Genomic DNA, 22197 nt, shown 5'->3' on the forward strand with positions numbered 1-22197 from the left:
ATTTATCTTAGAAATTGCAGCATTCACACTGTATATGCCTTAGGGGTACCATATGGATCAAAAAGCATTTGGAGAAACATTTAAATGTTAACTAAATAGGTGGCATTACTATTATCCTTAAGTTCTCATAGAGATAGTTCCCCTTTCTAAAAATACCTTTATTGAGATATAATTCACATACCATATTATTCACCTATTTAAAGTGTATAATTTAATGGGTTTTAGTATATGGAGTTATACAGCCATCACCATAATCAATTTTAGAACATTTTCGACACCCTAAAAAGAAACTCCATATCTATTAGCAGTCACCCCCCCACCCTCTTTCCCAGCCCTCCCAGCCCTATGCAACCACTAATCTATTTTCTGTCTCTATATATTTGCTTGTCCCAGGCATTTCATGTAAATGGAATCATAAAATATGTGCATCTGACTGGCTTCTTTTGCTTAGCATAATATTTTGAAGGTTCATCTGTGTTATAGCATATGTCCTTTTACTAGCAAATAAGATTCTGTTTACTTATCTTTACATCAATTGATGGACATTTGGGTAATTTCCACTTTTTGGCTGTTATGGATGATGCTGTGAACATTCACGTACAAGTTGTTGGTTGGATGTATGTTTTCATTTCTCTTGGGTATATGCCTAGGAGTGGAACTTCTGGTCATACAGCAACTCTATGTTTAATATTTTAAGGACTGGCCAAAATGTTTTCCACAGTGGCTGTACCATTTTATATTCCCACCAGCAATGCATGAGGGTTCCAATTTCTTGAAATCATCCTTTTTTTAATAATTTTTTAAAAATTAATTAATTAATTAATTAAGTTTTGGCTGCGTTGGGTCTTCATTGCTGCGCGTGGGCTTTCTCTAGTTGTGGCAAGTGGGGGCTACTCTTCGTTGTGGTGCACGGACTTCTCATTGCGGTGGCTTCTCTTGTTGTGGAGCACGGGCTCTAGGTGCGTGGGCTTCAGTAGCTGTGGCTCGCGGGCTCTAGAGCACAGGCTCAGTAGTTGTGGTGCACAGGCTTTGTTGCTCCGTGGCATCTGGGATCTTCCTGGAGAAGGGATCGAACCCATGTCCCCTGCATTGGCAGGCGGATTCTTAACCACTGCGCCACCAGGGAAGTCCCTGTTCATAATTTTTTACATCCAGAGGCCAAAGTCTCTAGCCTCCTTAGGAAAGCAAGTCATACTTTTCCAGGGAAAAGCCGCTTCTGGATATTGGTTTGTTTTTAATTTAGCCATTGATATGTTCTTAGAAAGTGAAGTATTAAGTTGAGAATATTTAAATAGTATCTTCTAATTGGTTTGCATTTTTAGTGTTTTTTAATCAGTGGAAGCCCCTAAAATTTTAGCTTTCGGTTATGAACTTAAACTAGTAGATTTAGTAGTAACTCTGAGAGTATCTTTTCTGATCCCCACATTTTACAGATGGGGGATAGCCAGTAGCCCAGAGGGAGTAAGAGATTTGTCTGGAATAATATTGTTGGTCAGAACCATGCATTTTCATTGTTCCATTCAGTCTCTATGTTACTCATTCTGCTTGCTAAGTCTGGATGTTTTCCAAGGTTCTTTTCTTTCTCCTCTATCTCCTATAGCATTTGCCAGTTCCAACCATTACCATAACTTAAAAAAAAAAAATCACCTCTTCATGAATGACTTGTAAACATTTATTTCAAGTCCAGCCTCTCTACAGAACTCAAGATTCACATCTGCAGTGGCCTACCGGACATTAGTCTGCAAATGTTTATAGGAATATAGAAACCAGCATACCCCAAACAGTACAAATTTATCTCCTCACCAAAATAAGATTATCATCCTAAGTTCACTGCTTCTAATATCATTTCCGTTTGTCTAGTTTCCCAAATGTGACTCTTATTTGTCACTTTCCTCCAGTTTTTTCATTACGAAATCCTTTCCATTCTTCCTCAGTATTTATTTATTTTTTGTTGCCTCGGGTTCTTTGTCAAGGTGCTGATGTTCTGTAAACAACTCTAAAATACTTTGGAGGAACTCCTGTAGTTAAAGAAAACTATTATAAGCTATGTTATAATATGATATGGTCAAGTATATTATAAGAAAGATATAAGGCAGCACGGAGTGTTAAAAGAATGCTTAGCTAGGAGACAGGAGACTAGGTTCCAGACCTACCTCTTCCACTTATTTGGAGTAAGTCCTTTTACTCACTGGGGCCTCACTTTTGTTATCATCAAATGAGCAGGTTGGATTAGCGATTTTCTGTAAGTCTTCATATTATATGTCCTTTCTTTCTCCCTCTGCCCACACCACTTCAATAGTGCCTGCAGGCTTTGGAGTTTCTGCATTCGAGCCAAGTTATTCATAGAGATATCAAGAGTGACAACATCCTGTTGGGAATGGATGGCTCTGTCAAGCTAAGTGAGTAGGAGTGGTAATACTTCTCTTCCCTTTGGGACCCTGTCTCCTCTGGGATGATAATCATATAAGAGTAGCTACAAGACTCACCAGAGAATCTGTATTTCCTTGGATATGCGGGCACTTTATATTACTCAGTACTATATAGGATGACATTTCTTTTTTTTTTCCACTCATTTATACATTCAGCCAAAAAAATTTACTGAATGCCCACTATGTGCTAGGACCCGTGATGGGCACTGAGGATACTTTTGCCTGTATTTAAGTAGTTCTCAATCTAGTATGGGAAACACAAAATACATAATTAGAAGAAAGAGTTTAGTGTAACTTCTTTCGTTCAGTCATTCATTCAACAAACTTTTATTAAATGTCTGTTGTATGCTGGGCCCTCTGGGAATGAAAAAAATGAGTAAGAAGACATAGTCCTTCTTATTGAAGGCCTCATAATTAAATAAACATATAATTGCAATATAATGGGAATGAACTGCAGGCAGAACATTTTGTTCAAATGTGTAAGGACCAATAGTCCAGACAAACAGGTTGTGTCACAGGTGGATGGGCTGCTTATGGGAAGACTGTTAGCAGTCTCTGTCCTGGGGCACAGGGTGAGGAACTTATTAAAGCAGAGCCATGCCTAGTTGTAGGTGATTAGGGTTTAAGTCCAGGACTCATGCCCAGGAAATAAAGCAAGGACCTAGTTACCAGATACTGGTGTATGGGAATAATTTTCAAGAAGAAAGCAGTACTGGGGCAAGTAATCAAGGTCAATGGGGGCGGCTTGGACTTTAATGCCTAGTGCTTCCGGTTTGAGGAGGGGTAAGGAAGCCAGAGATGACATATGTTATGTTCCTCCTTCAAGGTTGAACAGGAGACAGGCTAAAAGCTGAAGGTGGCAGTTAAGTGATTCTAGCTTTGGAGAGACAAGGGATGCAGTAGCTAGGATGCAGGCAGAGCTTGATACCTAGGGGTAGGCACATAGTCAATATTTACAGAAGGAATACCCTACATATAAATCCTTTCTGTCTTGTCTTTTCTTTTTCTAGCTGATTTTGGATTCTGTGCCCAGATCACCCCAGAGCAGAGCAAACGGAGCACTATGGTGGGAACACCGTACTGGATGGCACCAGAGGTTGTGACACGGAAGGCCTATGGGCCTAAGGTTGACATTTGGTCCCTGGGCATCATGGCCATCGAAATGATTGAAGGGGAGCCCCCATACCTTAATGAAAATCCTCTGAGAGTGAGTGTTACTAGGCCCATATCAAGATGTTTGGGCTGTTGGATTTCTCTTTTCTGGATAAAACTAGGCACTGTTGAATTTAAAGTATAAATGCTTAAAGAAAAGGTATATTAGCAGGCATTCATTCATTTATTCAATGATTATTTGAGTTCTTATCATGGTCAAGAAACTGTTCTACTGATAATAAATTGATATATAGTAACAGAAGATAAGAGCTGTGAAAAAAAGCAGAGTAAGTGGCTTAAGAGAGTAAGGGGGGAAGGAGGGAGAAGTGTGCTGTTTTAGTCTAGGTAGAGAATGAAGTCTTCTCTTCTAAGTTATTTGAGGAGAAATCTGAAGAAAATAAAGTAGTGAGCCATGAGATTAATCTGACGTAAGAGTTTTCCAGGTGTCAAGTATATAAAGAACTTGTTTTGAGAACGTGCTTGATACATCCTAGGGAAAACCAAGGAGGCCAGTGTCCGTGAAGTGAGTGAACAGAGTGGACAAGGTTCTGTGTTAATTTGAAATGTTTATTAAACATCCAGGTGGAGATACTGAGTAGAATGGGGCATAAGAGTTCAGAGTTCAAGGGTGAGAGGTCAGGACTCTAAATATAAATTTATTAGTAGGTATTATATAGTTGGTTTATTTAAAAATCAGAGCTAGTTGATAATGGTATCACTCACCTAGGGAGTGAGGGGAGAGTACTGAGACCTGGGATACTGTCATGTTTACAGGTTAGAGGAGCTAGCAAAGTGGTCAATGAGTAGCCTTCCAGGTAGGAGAACTGAGAGAAGTGTCCTGGAGGCCAAGAGGACAAAGTGTTTCGAGAAGGAGGATGGATCACTGTGTCAAACCTGACTGATAGGTTGCATTTAAGATAACGCTAAGAAATGATCATTAGATTTGCCAGTGTGAAGGTTTTTGATGACTCTGACAATCAGTTTCACTGGAGTGATAGGAATGAAAGCCTAATTAGAGTAAATTCACCAGAGTGGGCAAAGTTGAGATGGCATGTGTAAGCAGTTAGTTTTTACTTTTCATTGTTGTTTTCTTTTAAAGGAGTTTTGCTTTAAGGTAAGGAGTTTTGTTAAGGTAACAGTGGAGCAATATCTTAAAGTGGAGTCGAGAGAGGGTTTGTTGGTTTGTTTGTTTATTTATGGCTGTGTTGTATCTTCGTTGCTGCACGTGGGCTTTCTCTAGTTGCAATGAGCGGGGGCTACTCTTTGTTGTGGTGCGTGGGCTTCTCATTGTGGTGGCTTCACTTGTTGAGGAGCACAGGCTCTAGGTGCGCAGGCTTCAGTAGTTGTGGCATGCAGCCTCAGTAGTTGTGGCTCGCGGGCTCTAGAGTGCAGGCTCAGTAGTTGTGGCGCACGGGCTTTGTTGCTCCGCAGCATGTGGGATCTTCCCGGACCAGGGCTCAAACCTGTCTACCCTGCATTGGCAGGTGGATTCTTAACCACTGTGCCACCAGGGAAGTCCCTTTTTTTTTTTTTAAGATGATATTATTATAGCATGTTTTTGTGCAGATGGGACTGATCTAGTGGAGAGGAAAATGGTCATGTACAAGAGAGAAGTGACATCTGTAAGAGTGATGTCCTTAAGTAGATGAGGGGGGGTTGGATCAAGTACTAAAGTAAAGAGCATTAGATTAGAATATGCACAATGTATCCATTGTAATAGGAGAGGGAAAGCAGGGTATGTGAATACAGATGCAAGTAGGTTGGTAATTTTGATCATGGGCAAATGTGAGTTATTTTTATTGCTTTCATTTTGTTGTTTATTCCAACCTCCCATTCAGTGCAGGAATTCCCTATGCATTGTCACTGATAGGCGGTCATCTAATCTTAGTTGGATACCTCTTGGATAGCTCTGATTATTGAAAAGTGCTTTAGTGTACCAAACTAAAACTACCTTCATAGTTTCTACCCTCGGCCCCCAGTTTTGCCCTGTGGATCCACATGCCACTCATCTTCTTTCACCTTAGAATGGCCTTGAAAATGATATCAGTAGGACGTGACAGAAATAAGACTGGGAGTAGAGTCAGAGGACATGAACTTGTGTAAACAGCATGATTCCAGGCATATCTCTTTATGTTTCTGGACTTTATCTGTGAAATGGGGATGATAATTCTTGCCCTGCCTATTACCCAGAGTTATTGTGGTCATTAAATGAGACAGTATTTGTGTAAACACTTTATGAATTAAAGTGCTGAGTGCTTTAAAAGGTTTAGTTTGACTGTGTTTTTCTTTACCTTTCCCAGGAGATACTTCATGTTAGGGGACCAGGATGGCAACAGTGAAACAGGTTGCTCCTTTACAGAACACTTCCTTTATATATATTTCTGTCCTGCTAGAAGAGATCAGTTTTTAGATGACTGAAGTGATGGCACCAGGAATAATTTCCTTCAGCATATGGGCAGGTGTTTAACTCATCAGGCTAAATGAATAATAAACCATTTAGATCTATAATCAAGGATAATAATAAACCCTTGGGTCAGTAACACACTTCATAAGCTTACAAAGTGCTTTTAATATACTATCTTGTTTTATTTTTCAGACATGTGAGATAGGCACTATTATCATCCCTGTTTTACAGATGAGGAAGTTGGAAGTTCACTGGCTTGCACCTGGTTACATGGCCTTTAAATGTTAAACCTGACCCTTAACTCATATTCTTTCCAGTATACCAAAGCTGCCTCTTTGTGTTCTGAAGGCAGAAAGCAGCTGACCATATTTCTAGAGGGCCTGTCTGGGGACGAAGAGAACACCTCAGTTGGAGCCCAAGGCAATTCTCTGTTTGTATTGCCAGGCCTTGTACCTCATCGCCACCAATGGGACCCCAGAGCTTCAGAACCCAGAGAAGCTGTCAGCTATCTTCCGAGACTTTCTGAACCGCTGTCTTGAAATGGATGTGGAGAAGAGAGGTTCAGCTAAAGAGCTGTTGCAGGTAACTGTCCCTATGCAGGGAAGCACCTAATTCGAGAAATCACTAAACCAACACTTTTTTTGCTTCATTTTCGTCTGTGAGGTACTGGCTGTTACAGAACTAAGCTTCTCTTCTAGCACATCCCATGCTCAATTTGTATTCCTAGTTCCCTCATCTTTATCCCTGGGCCTTTGCTCATGTTATTCCCTCAGGCTCTTCTTCAGCCTATTAAAACTCTGTACATTCTCCTAGGCTGTATCTTATAGAGTTACTTTCTGAGCTCCTGTTGAGCTTTGCTTGTATCTTCCTTTGGTGCCTGTTTTGTTCTGCCTGAATTAGTCTGGCAGAGTTTGAGTGAGTCTTAATGAGAAGAAACTCTTTGATATTCAAATCTTATACAAGTTATATTTTACTGGGATAAGCTCAAAAGATAGATTTTCAGTAAAGGATATCAGAGGGCATTAGTTTAGAGGATAGTTAGTGCAGCTTTTCAAGTCTTCCCAGTATCTTCATTGGAAACCCTCTCAGATGGTGGGGATGATAGTCTGCTTCTTTGTTTGTTTGTTTATAAATTTTTTGGCTGCACCACGCAGCACGTGGGATCTTAGTTCCCTGACCAGGGATCGAACCCACGCCCCCTGCAGTGGAAGCACAGAGTCCTAACCACTGGACTGCCAGGGACGTCCCATATAGTCTGCTTGTTTGGAGTAAGATCCTGCCAGGCTCTGGGGAACCTGGAGCTGGGGGTTTACCAAGCCTTTTATACTCCACCAGCTTAATCCTGAAATTACAGCATAATTATTTCATATGGTTGTAAAAACTGCTTTTAGCTGACCACATTATTTGTATTTAACATTTATGTCTCGGGTACAATTTCTCATTACTAGTGTTATTTTACTACAGTGCCAACTGGTGATTTAATAAGTATCACATGCAACTTAATGACAGTGATTAATTTGTAGGCTTTCATAGTCAGTTACTTTTGTATTATGAGGATTAAGAGCAACTGGTCAGGCAGGGCAGGACCTACCATACTGCACCACATTAAAGTTAGCTATGAACAATTCTGTCTTTCTTACTAGATTATAACTTCTATCTTATTAATCTCTTGTCTCCTCTTATACCTGAGACCTGACTCAAAATAGGTATTCAGTGGGAGAAAACATTTGCAAGTGATATGACTGATAAAGGGTTAATATCCAAACTATATAAACAGCTCATACAACTCAGCAAAAAAAACCCCAAACAACCCAGTTAAAAAATGGGCAGAAGACCTGAATAGACATTTTTCTAAAGAGGAAATGCAGATGGTCAACAGGCACATGAAAAGATGCTCAACATCGCTAAGCATCAGGGAAATGCAAATCAAAACCACAATGAGATATCACCTCATATCTGCCAGAATGGCTATCATCAAAAAGAACACAAATAATAAATGCTGGAGAGGGTATGGAGAAAAGGGAACCCTCCTACATTCTTGGTGGGAATGTAAATTGGTGCAGCCTATATGGAAAACAGTATGGAGGTTTCTCAAAAAACTCAAAATAGAACTACCATATGACCTAGTGGTTCCACTCCTGGGTATATATATGAAAGAAACAAAAGCACTAATTTGAAAAGATACATGCAGCCCAATATTCATAGCAGCATTATTTACAATTGCCAAGATATGGAAGCAACCTAAGTGTCCATCAACAGATGAATGGATAAAGAATATTCCATACAGTGGAATACTACTCAACCATAAAAACAATGAAATCTTGCCATTTATAACAACATGGATGGACTTGGAGGATACTATGCTAAGTGAAGTAAGTCAGAGAAAAACAAATACCGTATGCTAACACATATATATGGAATCTAAAAAAAAAATGGTTCTGAAGAACCTAGGGGCAGGACAGGAATAAGGACCCAGACATAGAGAATGGACTTGAGGACACGGGGAGGGGGAAGGGTAAGCTGGGACTAAGTGAGAGAATAGCATGGACATATATACACTACCAAATGTAAAATAGATAGCTAGTGGGAAGCAGCTGCGTCGCACAGGGAGATCAGCTCTGTGCTTTGTGACCACCTAGAGGGGTGGCATAGGGAGGATGGGAGGCAGACGCAAGAGGGAGGGGATATGGGGATATACGTATACGTATAGCTGATTCATTTTGTTATACAGTGGAAACTAACACACCATTGTAAAGCAATTATACTCCAATAAAGATACTAAAAAAAATTGTGAATCACTATATTGTACACCTGTAACTTATATAACATTGTACATCAGCTATACTTCAATAAAATATAGGTATTCAGAAAATACTTGTTGAATTAAATGGGATTGCTTAAACCTTCATTGAAATGTTACCCTCTGGAATATATTTAGCACCTCTTTGTAATCAGAGTAACTGACTACAGAGCACTGGTCTATTAGATATGAGATCTGAGTTCTGCCAAGTGTAACCCATTAGTTTCTAGCATCCTTTGGGAATAAAACCCCCTTATAACAGGCAGTATAATATAGGATCCTTTGCCTTTTATATGAGGTTTGTTCTGGAAACCCTAAGCTTTGGGAAATGTGCAAATACTATTCTAAGCCTCAAGATGATATTGTTAATTAGGTATTAAAATATAGTTATTGAAAGATGAATGCCTTCTAGAGCTTCCTTCCTGATATAATAATATAACTACTAATAAATACATTATGTTGAATTTTTACCACATTCTAGGCACTAAGCACTTTATATATTTTTTCATCTATTCTTTTTAATAACCTTGTGAGTTAATAGATTCTTGTTTTCCCATTTCTACAGTTGAGGAAACTGAGGTTTCAAGTGTTTAGTAACTTTTCCATGATTATGTAGCTGATAAGCAGTGGATCCAGGATTTCAACCTGTGTCTGTTTGGCTCTCAAGTGTGTATGCTCTTGGCCACTGCTTGGCTCAGAGAGTGTTGAAACTTGAAGACCTTAGGGCTTATCTCGTCTGCTTTGTTCATTACACAGAGAAGGAAACTGAGGCCTCCCAGTTGGGTGTTGGATCATGCTGCTTTCTCAACTGAGAGGGGAGTTGTATAAACATGTGATCTGAGAACACTGACTCTTTAATTTGTTACTGTACATTGTAAATATTCAAAACCATGACTTTCAGAGTCTCAAATCATGAAAGCTTCACATCTTTGTCTCCTGTGAAAACACATATATGGACAGAAATACATAGGGTTTTATGTTTGAATTCATATCTTCATGATTTAGCCAAGATCTTTTATTCCTTTTGTAGTAATAGTAACTTCTTGTTCTCAGTACCTCTTTATATCCTATCTCTGTCCAAAAAGAAGTTGAAGCACTTCCAGCAAAGAATATGTGTAAATATGTCTATATGTGTGTGTGTGTATACATATATAATATGATTAATAAAAGAGACTTAGGATGGCAGAAGAATCAAATATGCTAATCATTTGAGTTAAATAGTTTTGTTTAAACATCAGATTTGGTTCTTAGTTTCCTGGTAGCGAGGACAGAAAAGGAAATATGTTAGTTCCTATGTTTCTTATCAAATGGAAGAAACATCCTGCATCCTCAAGACACAAAGCTTTTTCATTAGTAAATGTAAGAGAAGTCATTTTTAGTTAAGAGGCTCTGAGTTACATAAAGAATTGTTTTCCATAATGTTTTTTACTGAAAACATAAAAATAGGTTTCATATGGTGTTTTCTCCAAAATGGTCTTCTTTTATAGTTGTGGGTGTGGCCCAAAGTACAGCCCAGTGAAAGTGGTTTGGGAAAGAACCAAGCCATTGAAGTCCTTCCTGGGTTAATTAGCCTTACTAGATTCAAGGCTAGAACAACAAATTCCTAGATCAATGCTCCTGAAATGCAGTATTGCAATGTACCATTGGGTCATGATCAATTAATGACCTTCCCTCTGAGCTGATTATTATTCTGATTATCACCATAGTTTGGTCTTACCTAATATAAAATGGAATCATACAATATGAACTCTCTTGTGTCTGGCTTCTTTCATGCAACATAATGTCTGTGGGATTCATCCTGTTGTTAGTGTATCAATTATTTATTCTTTTTTATTGCTCTAATTTTTGTGTAGTATTATATAAATATAATATTATTCATTCTTCCATTATCTTGGACATTTGGGTTCTTTTCATTTATGACTGTCATAAGTAAAGCTGCTATGAGCATTTTTGTGTGTGTCTTCTGGTGGATTCACAAGCTCATTTCTCTTGGAAATATATCTAGAAGTGGAATTGCTGGGATAGACGTGTATTTAGCTGTAGGTACATACTGCCAAACAGTTCTCCAAAATGATATGTTATCTTTTAAAGATGTCCTTCAATTTGGGGATGATGATCTGAAGCTCTCCAGGCAGCACCTTGTGCAAACATGGATGCCCTTAACATCTTGTAATGGTTGCTGAGGAAGAATGGTAAATTGTCATGTGTCTTTTGTTCTTTTTCTCCTCTTTAGCATCAGTTCCTGAAGATTGCCAAGCCCCTCTCCAGCCTCACTCCACTGATTGCTGCAGCAAAGGAGGCAACCAAGAACAATCACTAAAACCACATCACCCCAGCCTCATTGTGCCAAGGCTTCTGTGAAATAAATGCTCATTTTGGAAATTCCAGCCCCTGATGCTCTTCCTTGTCTTGCTCCTCCCCTTTCCTGATCTAGTGCTCTCAAGACTTTGATCCTTGAAAACCATGTGTCCAGCATTGAAGAGAACTGCAATTGACTAATCGGATGATGGCCATTTTAAAATAAGGAATTTGCTCCCAATCTGTGGATGTGAGGGTGGTTTATGATCAAGGGCTTATATGAATAAACCCTTGGACTCCTATTTCTACATAGCAAAATCCTTCCCCCCACCAATCAGTTCTTGACTGTATAAATTTTTGGCTTTATAACATCAATTTGCAGTCGGTTGAGATTTTTCTTTAGTGCTTGCTTTTCTATTTCAAAACTGCCCGAACACACTGTTGTACTTGAAAATTGGAACAGCTTGAGGAATGCCATGGGGGTTGATATTCTTCCAGGGACATGAAATGGCTCTTTTTTCTGGACCATGACTTTGGCACAGCTGATCCTGATATGGGAGGGAGAGCTACCACATTTTTCTTTGTGTATGCCTCTAGCAGCTGTTTGGGAGAATCTTGACCCAATAGTGTTCCCCACGCTATTTCTTGTGAGATAGTCTTGGCTATGTAGCAGCTTTTGACTCCCTAAATCCCCCTAGGCTGCTGCCCTCATTCTGTCCTTGTTTAGAACATTGAGAGGTTTCCTAGGGCACATGCTGGGTGAGAGCAGTGTGAAAAGTCAGGAAAAAAAAATTTAGCTGCTTTTAGAACAAGGCTGGGCATTAGCACCTGTCCAGCTATACCAATGTGATGTTTCAAGAACTCAGCCTCTTTTTCCATCAGCAATAAGGAGCTAAAAGATTAACTCAGATCTTCTGATGGCCTGAATCTTTGGGTCAAAGGGAACGATCTCCAAATCTGAGACTACGTGTTAGTTTTGGGAGGATTTGTTGGCCTGAGATGATAGTCTGCCAGCTGTGAGGGGACCCTGTTTTTACAATGCATGGCCAAGCTCTCTGCAAATGGAAATGCCTGCACTGGGTGTTGGGGATGTTTGCTACCTCCTGCTATCTTTGTGGTTTTGGTCCTCCCATTATGGTAGGACCCCTGGCCAGCATTATGGCTTGTCATGTCATCCCCAATGGCTACCTTGTCATGCTCTGAGGTACTACTGCCTCTGCAGCACAAGTTTTATTTCCTTCAATAAAAGGAGATGAAAATATTCTACTTGGAGTATGCCTTTCTTTGTTTCTTTCCTTCCTTTTCCCCTTCCTTTCTTTTCTAATTTTTTATTTTGATATTTTGAAAGTTAAGAAAAAAATTTTTTTTTTCTTCCAGAATCATTTGAGATTAAGTTGCAGATAAGCTGCCCCTTTACCACTATATACTTCAATGTGTATTCTTTATTCTTAACACTTTAAAATTTAATTTAATTAAGAGAAATGGGCCAAAAATGTTCGTATATTATAAGGTATTGGCTTAGGCAGTTGTGGAGGGTGAGAAGTCCCATGATCTGCATCTGCAAGTTGGAGACCCATGAAAGCCGGTGGTGTAGTTTGAAGGCCAGACAGCCAGAGAGCCATGGTGTAGATTCTAGTCCAAGTCTGATGCCTGAAAACCAGGAGCACTGAGGGTAGGAGAAGATCAATGCCCCAGTTGTATAGTCAGACAGAGATCAATGTCCCAGCTGTATAGTCAGGCAGAGAGCAGCCTTCCTCTCCCTTTTTGTTCTATTCAGGCCATCAGCTAATTGGATGATGCCCACATTGGGGAGGGCCATCTGCTTTATTCAGTCCATCAATTGAAATGCTAAACTCTTCTGGATACACCCTCAAAGACACACCCAGAAATAACATTTAACCAGATAATGGGCTTCCCATGGCCCAGACAAGTTGACAGAATTAACCATCACACTCCCCATCCCCACCTCCAAGTGAAGGAGGTAACTCCAGCGAGGACTGAGTGAGCCAACAACTCTTATAATGCTATGTGGTTATGGCTTTTAGATTAAGGGGTCAAAAGTGATGATTGGTGACCCCTGATATTGTCTTACGAAAAAAAATACACAGGCACAGGAGATCCTCCATGAAGTTACTGAAAGGACAAGTACAATTGGATTGCTTATGTATAAGGTAGAAGGAATGTTAGATGATGGTATGGCCCATCAGAAGACAGGAATGATGAAGACCCAAAGATTGTACCTCCTTACTTTGAGATTGCAGAAGTAAACTGGTTAGTCTGATGAGGGCTGAGGAATTGTTAGTTAATTACCTCTCTGGAATCTTAGAGTTATCTGATTGGTTGGGTTTTAAAACCCCAGCATTGGCTGTCCTGTGAACTTTCCAACACTCAATTTAAGCATTAGAGGGAATGACTGTTTATGGGGCCCACCTGGGCACAAAAGCAGTTCCATGTCCCCTACTTTCTTATTTGCAGGATCAAGGCTTCAGCCTTCTAGACCTTACTGAGTTCCAAAGAGCGGATTAAACAGTTTCTAATCAGTGAAGTAAGGAAATGCAGAAACAAAGGAGGAACAATCAAGAAACTGTAGTGCAGGACTTCCTTGGCGGTCCAGTGGTTAAGACTCCACACTTCTAATGCAGGGGGTGTGGGTTCGATCCCTGGCTGGGGAACTAAGATCCTGCATGCTGTGCAGTGCAGCCAAAAACAAAGAAACTGTAATGTAGCCATTAAAGCAGGATCCTGATTCCTCCTCAAGGGATATACATAACAACATCTTTGAGTTCTTCTGCAGGAACTAAGGCCCCCATGCAGGTGGAGGATGGTTCAGGCTGAGCGCAAGATTCCTGGAACATCAACCTGTTACCTCACCACCAACCAATCAGAAGAAGTCACACAACCCTGCAGCCCTCACCCCAAATTTTGCCTGTAAAAACTTTTCTCCAAAAACCATTGGGGAGTTCGGGGTTTTTGAGCACGAGCCACCCGTTCTCCTTGCTTGGCTCTGCAATAAGCCTTTCTCTGCTCCAGACTCTGATGTTTCGGTTTGTTTGGCCTTACTGTGTGTCTGGCACTCAAGCTTTTATTTGGTAACATTTACTACTGCTATGTCTAGCCATCCACTCAGATAATGGAATATTCTTCATGTCCATGCAGCTTAACTGCATATTTCCATGCCTTTCCTTGCCTGCAGAGTGTGGAAACAGAACTCTGAAACTCTCTACTCATAGACAATCACTGCTTGTCTAATTCTATATGAGTACTGAACACATCTGTCCCCTATGTGTTAGTTTTCTATTACTGCATAACAAATTACCACAAACATCGTGGCTTAAAACAACACAAATTATCTCACAGTTTCTATAGGTCAGAAGTTGGAGCATGATGTGGCTGTGTTACTGAATCAGGTCCGTCTGGTTGCTGCTCAAAAATCAATACTCGAGAGAGAGACAGATGTTGGTAGAAAGGAAAGTTGCTTTTAATCAGAATGCCAGCAATCCGGGGAGCTGGTGGATTCATTGTCCCCCCCAAAACCATCTCCAAAGATTCTGCTCAGCCATGAAAGTTTTTAAAGGGAAAAAGGGACATAATCTCAGTTAATCGTTGAGATGGAGGTCAGAGTCGTCGCCATCCCACACTGTACAGGCTTGTGTGCTGGTTTGTTGACTTCTTGTGATTTTTCTTAAGATGCTATCTTGTTCACAGAGTTTGTTCACAATATTACTGAAGGGGAACCTAGGGAAGAGATCTGGTCATCTGTTAATTACTTCATTTCTACTACTTTGATCTACAGAAAGAACCAACAGATTAGACAAGGTATTGTGTGATCAAAAGATTTGAAAGGTGTGCTAGGGCCAGAGATGAGTAGAGCATGGGGGTGCCTGGTTTAAGGTTAGTGACAAGACAAAAGGGTGCCTCCTGCGGAGAGCTTTTTCCTGCAAAGATCTCTTTCCTGCCAAAAGCTGCTTACAAATCCCCGCTTGTCAGAACATCGTTCCATTTCTATGGGATTATGAGTGAAGGTCAGTCTTCTGTAACTTCTTCACGCTGACATAGGGCATCATGTTCTTAGAGTGGAAGATGTTGACATGGGTCTGTACCATCTCTGCTGACCATTGTAGTTGCTCATTTACGTACAAAGGCAGAACAAGCTAAATTATTTTGATGCCCACAAAGATATAGATTATTATGAGCAATAGTGTTAATCCCATTCTCTTAAGGCCAGTTCTTGGAATTGTGCTAGCCATAGATTCAATATTGCTCAAGATGGAGCAGTTCATGTCATGGCTGCAGTCTGATCATGCAGTTAGCTTTTTCCCTCTGGTGGCAGTTACAGTGTCTGTAAAACAACTCAGGAATGTGCATCAGACACTGAGTCTGTGATTCTATTGTCCTAATCATTAGCTGCTTGAGCCTACTCTTTTGTGACTCAGGAAGGCCTGGAGACTTCAGCTTTTCTATAAAGAAGAGGCAGGAGACATAGAGGGGATTTGTACTTGGGAGGGGGGCGCAGGGTTCTGCTCTGTTCCACCTGGTTTTTCTGTTCACGGTCTCATCAGGCTGAAAGTCCAGGTGTTAGCCAGGGCTGTAGCTCATGTGGGGCTTGGAGTCATCTTCCAGGCTCACTGGTTGTTGGTAGAATTCATTTTCTTGTAGTTGTAGGACTGAGGTCCTCATTTTCTTTTCTTTTCTTTTCTTTTTTTTTAATTTATTTATTTTGGCTGCATTGGGTCTTCGTTGCTGCATGCAGGCTTTCTCTAGTTGTAGTGAGCAGGGGCTACTCTTTGTTGCGGTGCATGGGCTTCTCACTGCTGTGGCTTCTCTTGTTGTGGAGCACGGGCTCTAGGCGCATGGGCTTCAGTAGTTGTAGCACATGGGCTCAGTAGTTGTGGCTCACAGGCTTAGTAGTTGTGGTGCATGGGCTTAGTTGCTCCGCGGCATGTAGGATCTTCCCGGACCAGGGCTTGAACCCATGTCCCCTGCATTGGCAGGCGGATTCTTTACCACTGCGCCACCAGGGAAGTTCCTGAGGTGCTCATTTTCTTGCTAGCTGTCAGCGGAGGACCCAGCTCCTAGAGGCTGCCTGAAGTTTCTTGCCACATGGCCCCCATAGGCAATTCATAAAATGAATGTTTGCTTTCTTGTATACCAGCTAGAACATAGCTCTTTGACATCCACTTTGGCAACTAGCCAGAGAAAACTGCTTTTAAAGGGCTTACATGATTAGGTCAGCCTTATTTAGATAATCACCCTATCTTAAAGTCAACTGATTTGGGAACTTAATTACACCTGCAAAATCCCTTCACTATAGTACCTATATTACTGTGTGATTGAACAACTGGGAAAAGGTACACGTATACCAAAGGCAGGGAATATTGGGGGGCTGTCCTAGTCTGTTTGGGCTGCTATAACAAAATACTGCAGACTGGGTAGCTTATAAACAACAGAAATTTATTTCTCACAGTTCTGGAGGCTAGGAAGTCTAAGATCATGGTGTCAGTATGGTCAGGTCCTGGTGAAAGCCCTCTTCTAGGTTGAAGACTGCCAATTTCTCTCTGTGTCCTCACATAGTGGAAGGGGCTAGGGAGCTCTATGGGGTCTCTTTTATAAGAGCACTAATCACATTCATCAGGGCTCCACCGTCGTGACCTAAGCACCTCCAAAGGGCCCACCTCCTAATACCATCACATTAGGCATTAGGATTCCAACATATGAATTTGGGGGAGAGGGACACATTCAGACCATAGAAGGGCCATCTTAGAATTCTGCCCAGCAAACCCTGCAAGGGTCTATATGCTCTCAGCCATCTGTTAGGGACCCAGGAGTTAGGGGATGGGGAAATAACTGGAGTAGTACATGGACCTGAACCCAGATGTTCCTTTCTACACCTCTGCACTTTTTCCTAAACCCTCATTCTCTTTGGGAGTTGGGAAGTCTGCACAATACCCTGTACTAAGAGTGGGCAGATCCAACCTGAAGGCACTGCTATGCCATGAGGCTGGGTAGTGGTGGCCCGTCCAACTGAGGTCACAGTAATATCTTTATCCTGCATTTGATATTATTGTAAACCTTGCCACCTAGCATTGTGCTAGGTGTCCTCACCTCTGGGTGTAAGTAAATGCAGTCCAACTACTATGGGACCATGGAGCAAGGAGATTGGTGGTGATGGGGCTACTCCTGGGTTCCTGCTAAGGTGATTATGCTGGGCCAGTTATAGATGTTTTCAGAAGAAGACTCTCACCAGAAATAAGGGAATACCTGAAACCATGGGAGGCATTTGGAGGAAGTACATACTATCTTATACTCGGATCCCTTCGGGACGATTGTCACCCAGGCCACCCCATTCTTCCGTGCATCACTTATTGACAGTGGCTCCTTTGCTAATCTGTCACAATGATGAATCAGTCATCAGTTACTGGATGCAGCAAAGGGAACTTGAAGCACTTCAGTGTTTCCTAACACTTATCTACTCCCAGTTTCCTATGTTACTCCATTGAATTATACTACCCACTTCCTGCCTATGAAATTGACTGTGAACAATGGACACTTAAGTTCCATGTTTAGTTCTTTCCCTACCTCCTGGGATGACAAGATTCTTGGTGATTGGGAAAGACTTGGGAGCAATCCTACAGGTCTTGGTTAGTTTTTATTCAAGCCCTGTAACTATGAATGTTAACTTTAACTACACACAATGTACACACATACACCCAAACACACACACACAACAATGGACTGCATAATATGCCCTTCCTAGGCTATTTTCCTGTGTGGTCAGATGGCTGTCACCTGTTTCCCTCCATTGACCATGACCTAGAACCTGAGGTGATAACCCAGCTGTTTCATGTTTTCTGTGATTCTCTGGCCCATAGCCACCACCTGGCTGAGATGTAAAGGAGAAAACTTCCCAGTTGGCAGTGGCGGGGAGGGCTAGGAGACATTACATAGTCTTACTCCTGGTTGGGGGTAATTGAGGCTGAAGACAGTAGGAAATCTGCCAGTTATGCTATAGCTTAAGAGACCACTCTAGTCACTGAGTGGATTAGCCTGGATTCCTTAGCCAGGATGATTTTATTTTTATTTATTATTGTTATTATTATTATTGTTATTTTAACCAGGTGGATTTAGATCACAGAACTGATCTTCATAATCTTATAGCCAAAGGGCTGTCTGTGCCCTAATCAACACATCCTGTTTTTATGGATCATGATTAGTGGCAAGTAGAATAATCTGTATTCTGCATATGGGGAAAGGCACTATAGTTATCCAATGTACCCCAGTCAGAACTCTGGTACCTCATTTCTTGTCTAAGCTCCCTTAGCCCCTGATTTAGGAAAGGACTATTCATGTCTTTCCTTTTTCCAGAGATTTTCAAAGTGTGGTACCTGCCCCAGCAACATTAGCATTATCTGAGAACTCTTGCAAATTCTCAGAGACCTCCGTGGATCTGCATTCTGCAGATGAACCCTCAAGGTGATTCCAACAGCTCAACTTTGAGAACCACTGCCCTAGTCACTGTACTAACCATTCTCCAGGGTTGCCTATAGATTGAAATGGTATATATTACAGATGGAATGGGGTAGAATGCATAGAGGCCACACCGAGATTGGAGGTGGAGAACTTCAGTGGTTGAGAAATAAGGGCTAACTTTCCCAAGATTCTCTGCAGGCTGGCCTCCTAGAAAAGACATGGCTTTTGAGCTCCATGGGAACTAGCTACATTTGAATGCTTAAGGAAATCAATTCTACTGGAATGCTTGTCTACCATATCAAGACATGGCCTTTTGCCCCTTGTCTTGTCAGGGAACAGCCTGTGCACTCCTACCTGATGTATGATAAAGTGGTGAACGGGGCTAGAAGCTATGGTTCTGCCATGTCATGCGTCTATTGGATCACAGCCCTTGACAGGCAGCCACTCTATGGTTTTAAATCTCATCCTTTGTGAAGAAACAACCTTCCTTATTGTCAGTGAGAGAGGAGGGAGTTGATTAGGAGACACTGTACAGCCATATTCATGCCAGGACCAGGATCCCTTTCATCCCTGTGTGCTGACTCCAAGTTGCAGTGAGCAACAGGGGACTTCCAAACCTGCTGTTGGTTTCCGCCTATAAATCCTATTCTAAAGGCCTGGTGTGTGTGCTGTCTGGTCATCTGATTTTGTTTGCTCTATGTTATTCAGTTGTATGAATGTGCAGATATTATTTATTCATTCTTCTGTTGAGCATTTAAGTTAGCTGCTATTTGGGGCTATGACAAGTAATGCTGCTATGAACAGTGTTGTATATTTATCCTGGTGCCCACAAGCACACATTTATCTAGAAGATACCCTAGGTGTGGAATTATGAGGGCATGTATCTCTTCAATATTTTAAGATAATGCCTAAGAGTTTTACAGAGAGGTTGTACCAATTTAATCTCCCATCAGTGTTGGAGTTCATACACATTGCTCAACCTTGCTCACATTGCTGAGTCAGTCCTTGCTAACATTTGATATTGTCAGACTATTTCATCATAACCAATCTGGTGTGTGTACTGTAGTATTTCATATAGCTTTTACTCGTTTGTGAAGTGCCTTTTCAAATCTTTTCCTCATTTTTTTCTACTTTGTCATCTTTTAAATATTTTATTTGTTGAAATTTTTTGTATATTCTGGATAATTATTCTTTTTATATTTGTGTTATAAAATACTCTTATTTTGTTGCTTGTATTTAAAATTAAACTCTTTATTTTGAGATAATTGTAGTCACATGATAAGAAATAATACAGAGGTATTCCACATACTCTTTATCCAGTGTCCTCCACTGGTAATGCCTTGTAAAACTATAGAATGATATCACAACCAAAATGTTGACATCGATATAATGAAAATGCAAACATTTCTATTACCACATATTACTTTTATAGCCACATCTACTTCCCTCCTGCCTCATACCTCTTTATTATAATCTCCTTCTTTCTGCTGGCTTTGTTTGCTCTATGTTATGGTTTATTTTGCTCTTCTTTTTCTAGGTTCTTGAGATGGGAGTTTAGATTATTGATTTGAGACTTCTTCTTTTCTAATTTATGCATTTAGTGCCATAAATTTCCCTCTTAGCGCAACCTTTAGGTGTGTCCCACAATTTTTTGTGTTGTATTTTCACTTTCATTCAGTTCAGTGTGTTTTAAAAATTTACCTTGAGATTTGTTCTTTGACCCATAGATTATTTAGAAGTATGTGGTTTAGTTTGCAAATATTTGTAGATTTTTATGTTATCCTTCTGTTATTATTTCCAGTTTGATTCCAGTGGATCAGACAATACACTGTGTATGATTTAAACCCTTTTAAATTTGTTGAGGTTTGTTTTCAAGCACAGAATATGGTCTATGTTATTATATGTTCTATACACACTTGAAAAGGATGCATATGCTGATGCTCTTGGGTGGAATATTCTATAAATATCAATTAGATCCTGCTGGTTGATGTTGCTGTTGAATTCTTCTACATATTTGCTGATTCTCAGTCTAATTGTCCTATCAATTGTTGTGAGTTGGGTGTTGAAGACTTCAACTGTCATTGTGGATCTGTCCATTTCTCTTTCAGTTCTATCAATTCTTCATTCACATATTTTGCAATTCTGTTGTCTGCTGTAAATACATATTTAGAATTGCTATATCTTCTTTGTGGATTGACCTTTTTATCATTATATAATGTCCTTCTCTGTTTCTAGTAATTATCTTTGCTCTGAAATATAATTTATCTGGTATGAATGTAGCCTCTTCTGCTTTCCTTTGATTCATGATAAAACTTACATGATAAAACTTTTTCCATGCATTTACTTTAATCCAGCCTATATTGTTATATTTGAAGTGAGCTTCTTGAAGACAGCATATAGTTGGCTCATGAGTCCTATTCTTCACCTTATACCAGAAAGGTCATACAAAAATCAGGTCATGTGTCCTGATTTTTATTTATTTATATTTATATCCTGCCTTTTCCACAAATAATTTAAGAAAACCTGCAAACAGAACATTTTCAGTGAAACAATAAGAAATAAATACAGGCAGAAAATCAGGACCAAGGAAAAGATGAACACAAATATGTTGACCACAGGGGCTAAAGTATTGCTATACTTGAGCTTAAACTGAAGCTCAAGGATAGCAATACTTGATACTTGACTTCCTGGAAGTCAAGTAACGAGGTAATTTATGTAATTCTCATTATCAGAAAAGAGAGAGGGCTTCCCAGTTACCAGAGACTCTAGACCAGCACTGTCCAATAAACTTTCTGCAATAATGAATTCTATAACTGCATTGTCTAGTATGGTAGCCACTAGCCACACGCAGCTATTAAACACTTGAAATTTGGTTAGTGACTAAGGAACTGACTTTTACATTTTATTTAATTTGTATTAATTAAAACGTAAATAGCCATAGGTGGCTAGTAGCCACTTAACTGAACCACATAGGTCTAAGGAAACAAAGTAGCACAGTGTAATTGGAGTCAAATGGGCTGGGTTAATTTTTGGCTCTGTCAGAGGTATGTGTGACTGTGGAGAAGCTACTTAATCTTTCTGAGCCTCAGTTTCTAGATCTGTGAAATGAGTACAATTATAGTATTTCACTCTAAGACCCTGAGGAAATAAAACGTGTGCAAAGCATTTAACACGATCCCTGTCACATAGCAAATGCAGTCCTAGTTTATAATGCTTGGAATTACCTGGTCTGTCAGGAGACTTTATGCCTCGTACTCTTTTATTGGCACTAAATTGAAGGTTTTATAGAAGAACCAACAACTAGGAGTCTAAGTTGTGCTTAAGCATGTTAGCCAGTAACTGGTTTCAGTCCACAGAATCAAAGGCCAGTCAACATTGATAAAAACCTGTATCCACTTGAGGCTGCTTGAGGATACTCTGTTCAAAAGCATGGACCTCTTTTTCTTTCTTGCCAAGCTGGTAAGGGATTAAGCCCTAATGTTAGTATTTAGTATCTCTTTCAGACTTGTAGTTCAATATTTCTTTATTATGGGTGTATTAAAAGCAAAATATTAATTTCAGTGACCTTCCACTTAAAAGGAGATTCATTCCTTTTAATAAGGACATTTGTTACAACAGGAATGCCATATATATTTAGCAGCAATAAG

At 40.2% G+C, this 22197-nt stretch overlaps 2 protein-coding genes across 5 annotated transcripts in view; both read left to right on the plus strand.

The window, feature by feature from the left end:
• Positions 1–12347, plus strand: part of PAK1 (p21 (RAC1) activated kinase 1) — a 155416-nt gene extending 143069 nt beyond the window's left edge. For all 4 annotated transcript variants that reach the window (XM_061204106.1, XM_061204109.1, XM_061204107.1 and 1 more), the window contains exons 12-15: positions 2300–2399; positions 3440–3636; positions 6430–6567; positions 11019–12347. In XM_061204106.1, the coding sequence (XP_061060089.1) occupies positions 2300–2399; positions 3440–3636; positions 6430–6567; positions 11019–11105 (522 nt within the window). In that variant the 3' untranslated portion in view covers positions 11106–12347. The remainder of the gene's footprint in view (positions 1–2299; positions 2400–3439; positions 3637–6429; positions 6568–11018) is intronic.
• A 1557-nt stretch (positions 12348–13904) lies between these two features.
• Positions 13905–22197, plus strand: part of GDPD4 (glycerophosphodiester phosphodiesterase domain containing 4) — a 151053-nt gene continuing 142760 nt past the window's right edge. The window contains exons 1-2 of the mRNA XM_061203710.1: positions 13905–14011; positions 18446–18553. Coding sequence (XP_061059693.1) covers positions 13905–14011; positions 18446–18553 — 215 coding nt within the window. The remainder of the gene's footprint in view (positions 14012–18445; positions 18554–22197) is intronic.

This window comes from Eubalaena glacialis, chromosome 10, assembly GCF_028564815.1.
Source record: "Eubalaena glacialis isolate mEubGla1 chromosome 10, mEubGla1.1.hap2.+ XY, whole genome shotgun sequence".
Lineage (NCBI taxonomy): Eukaryota > Metazoa > Chordata > Mammalia > Artiodactyla > Balaenidae > Eubalaena > Eubalaena glacialis.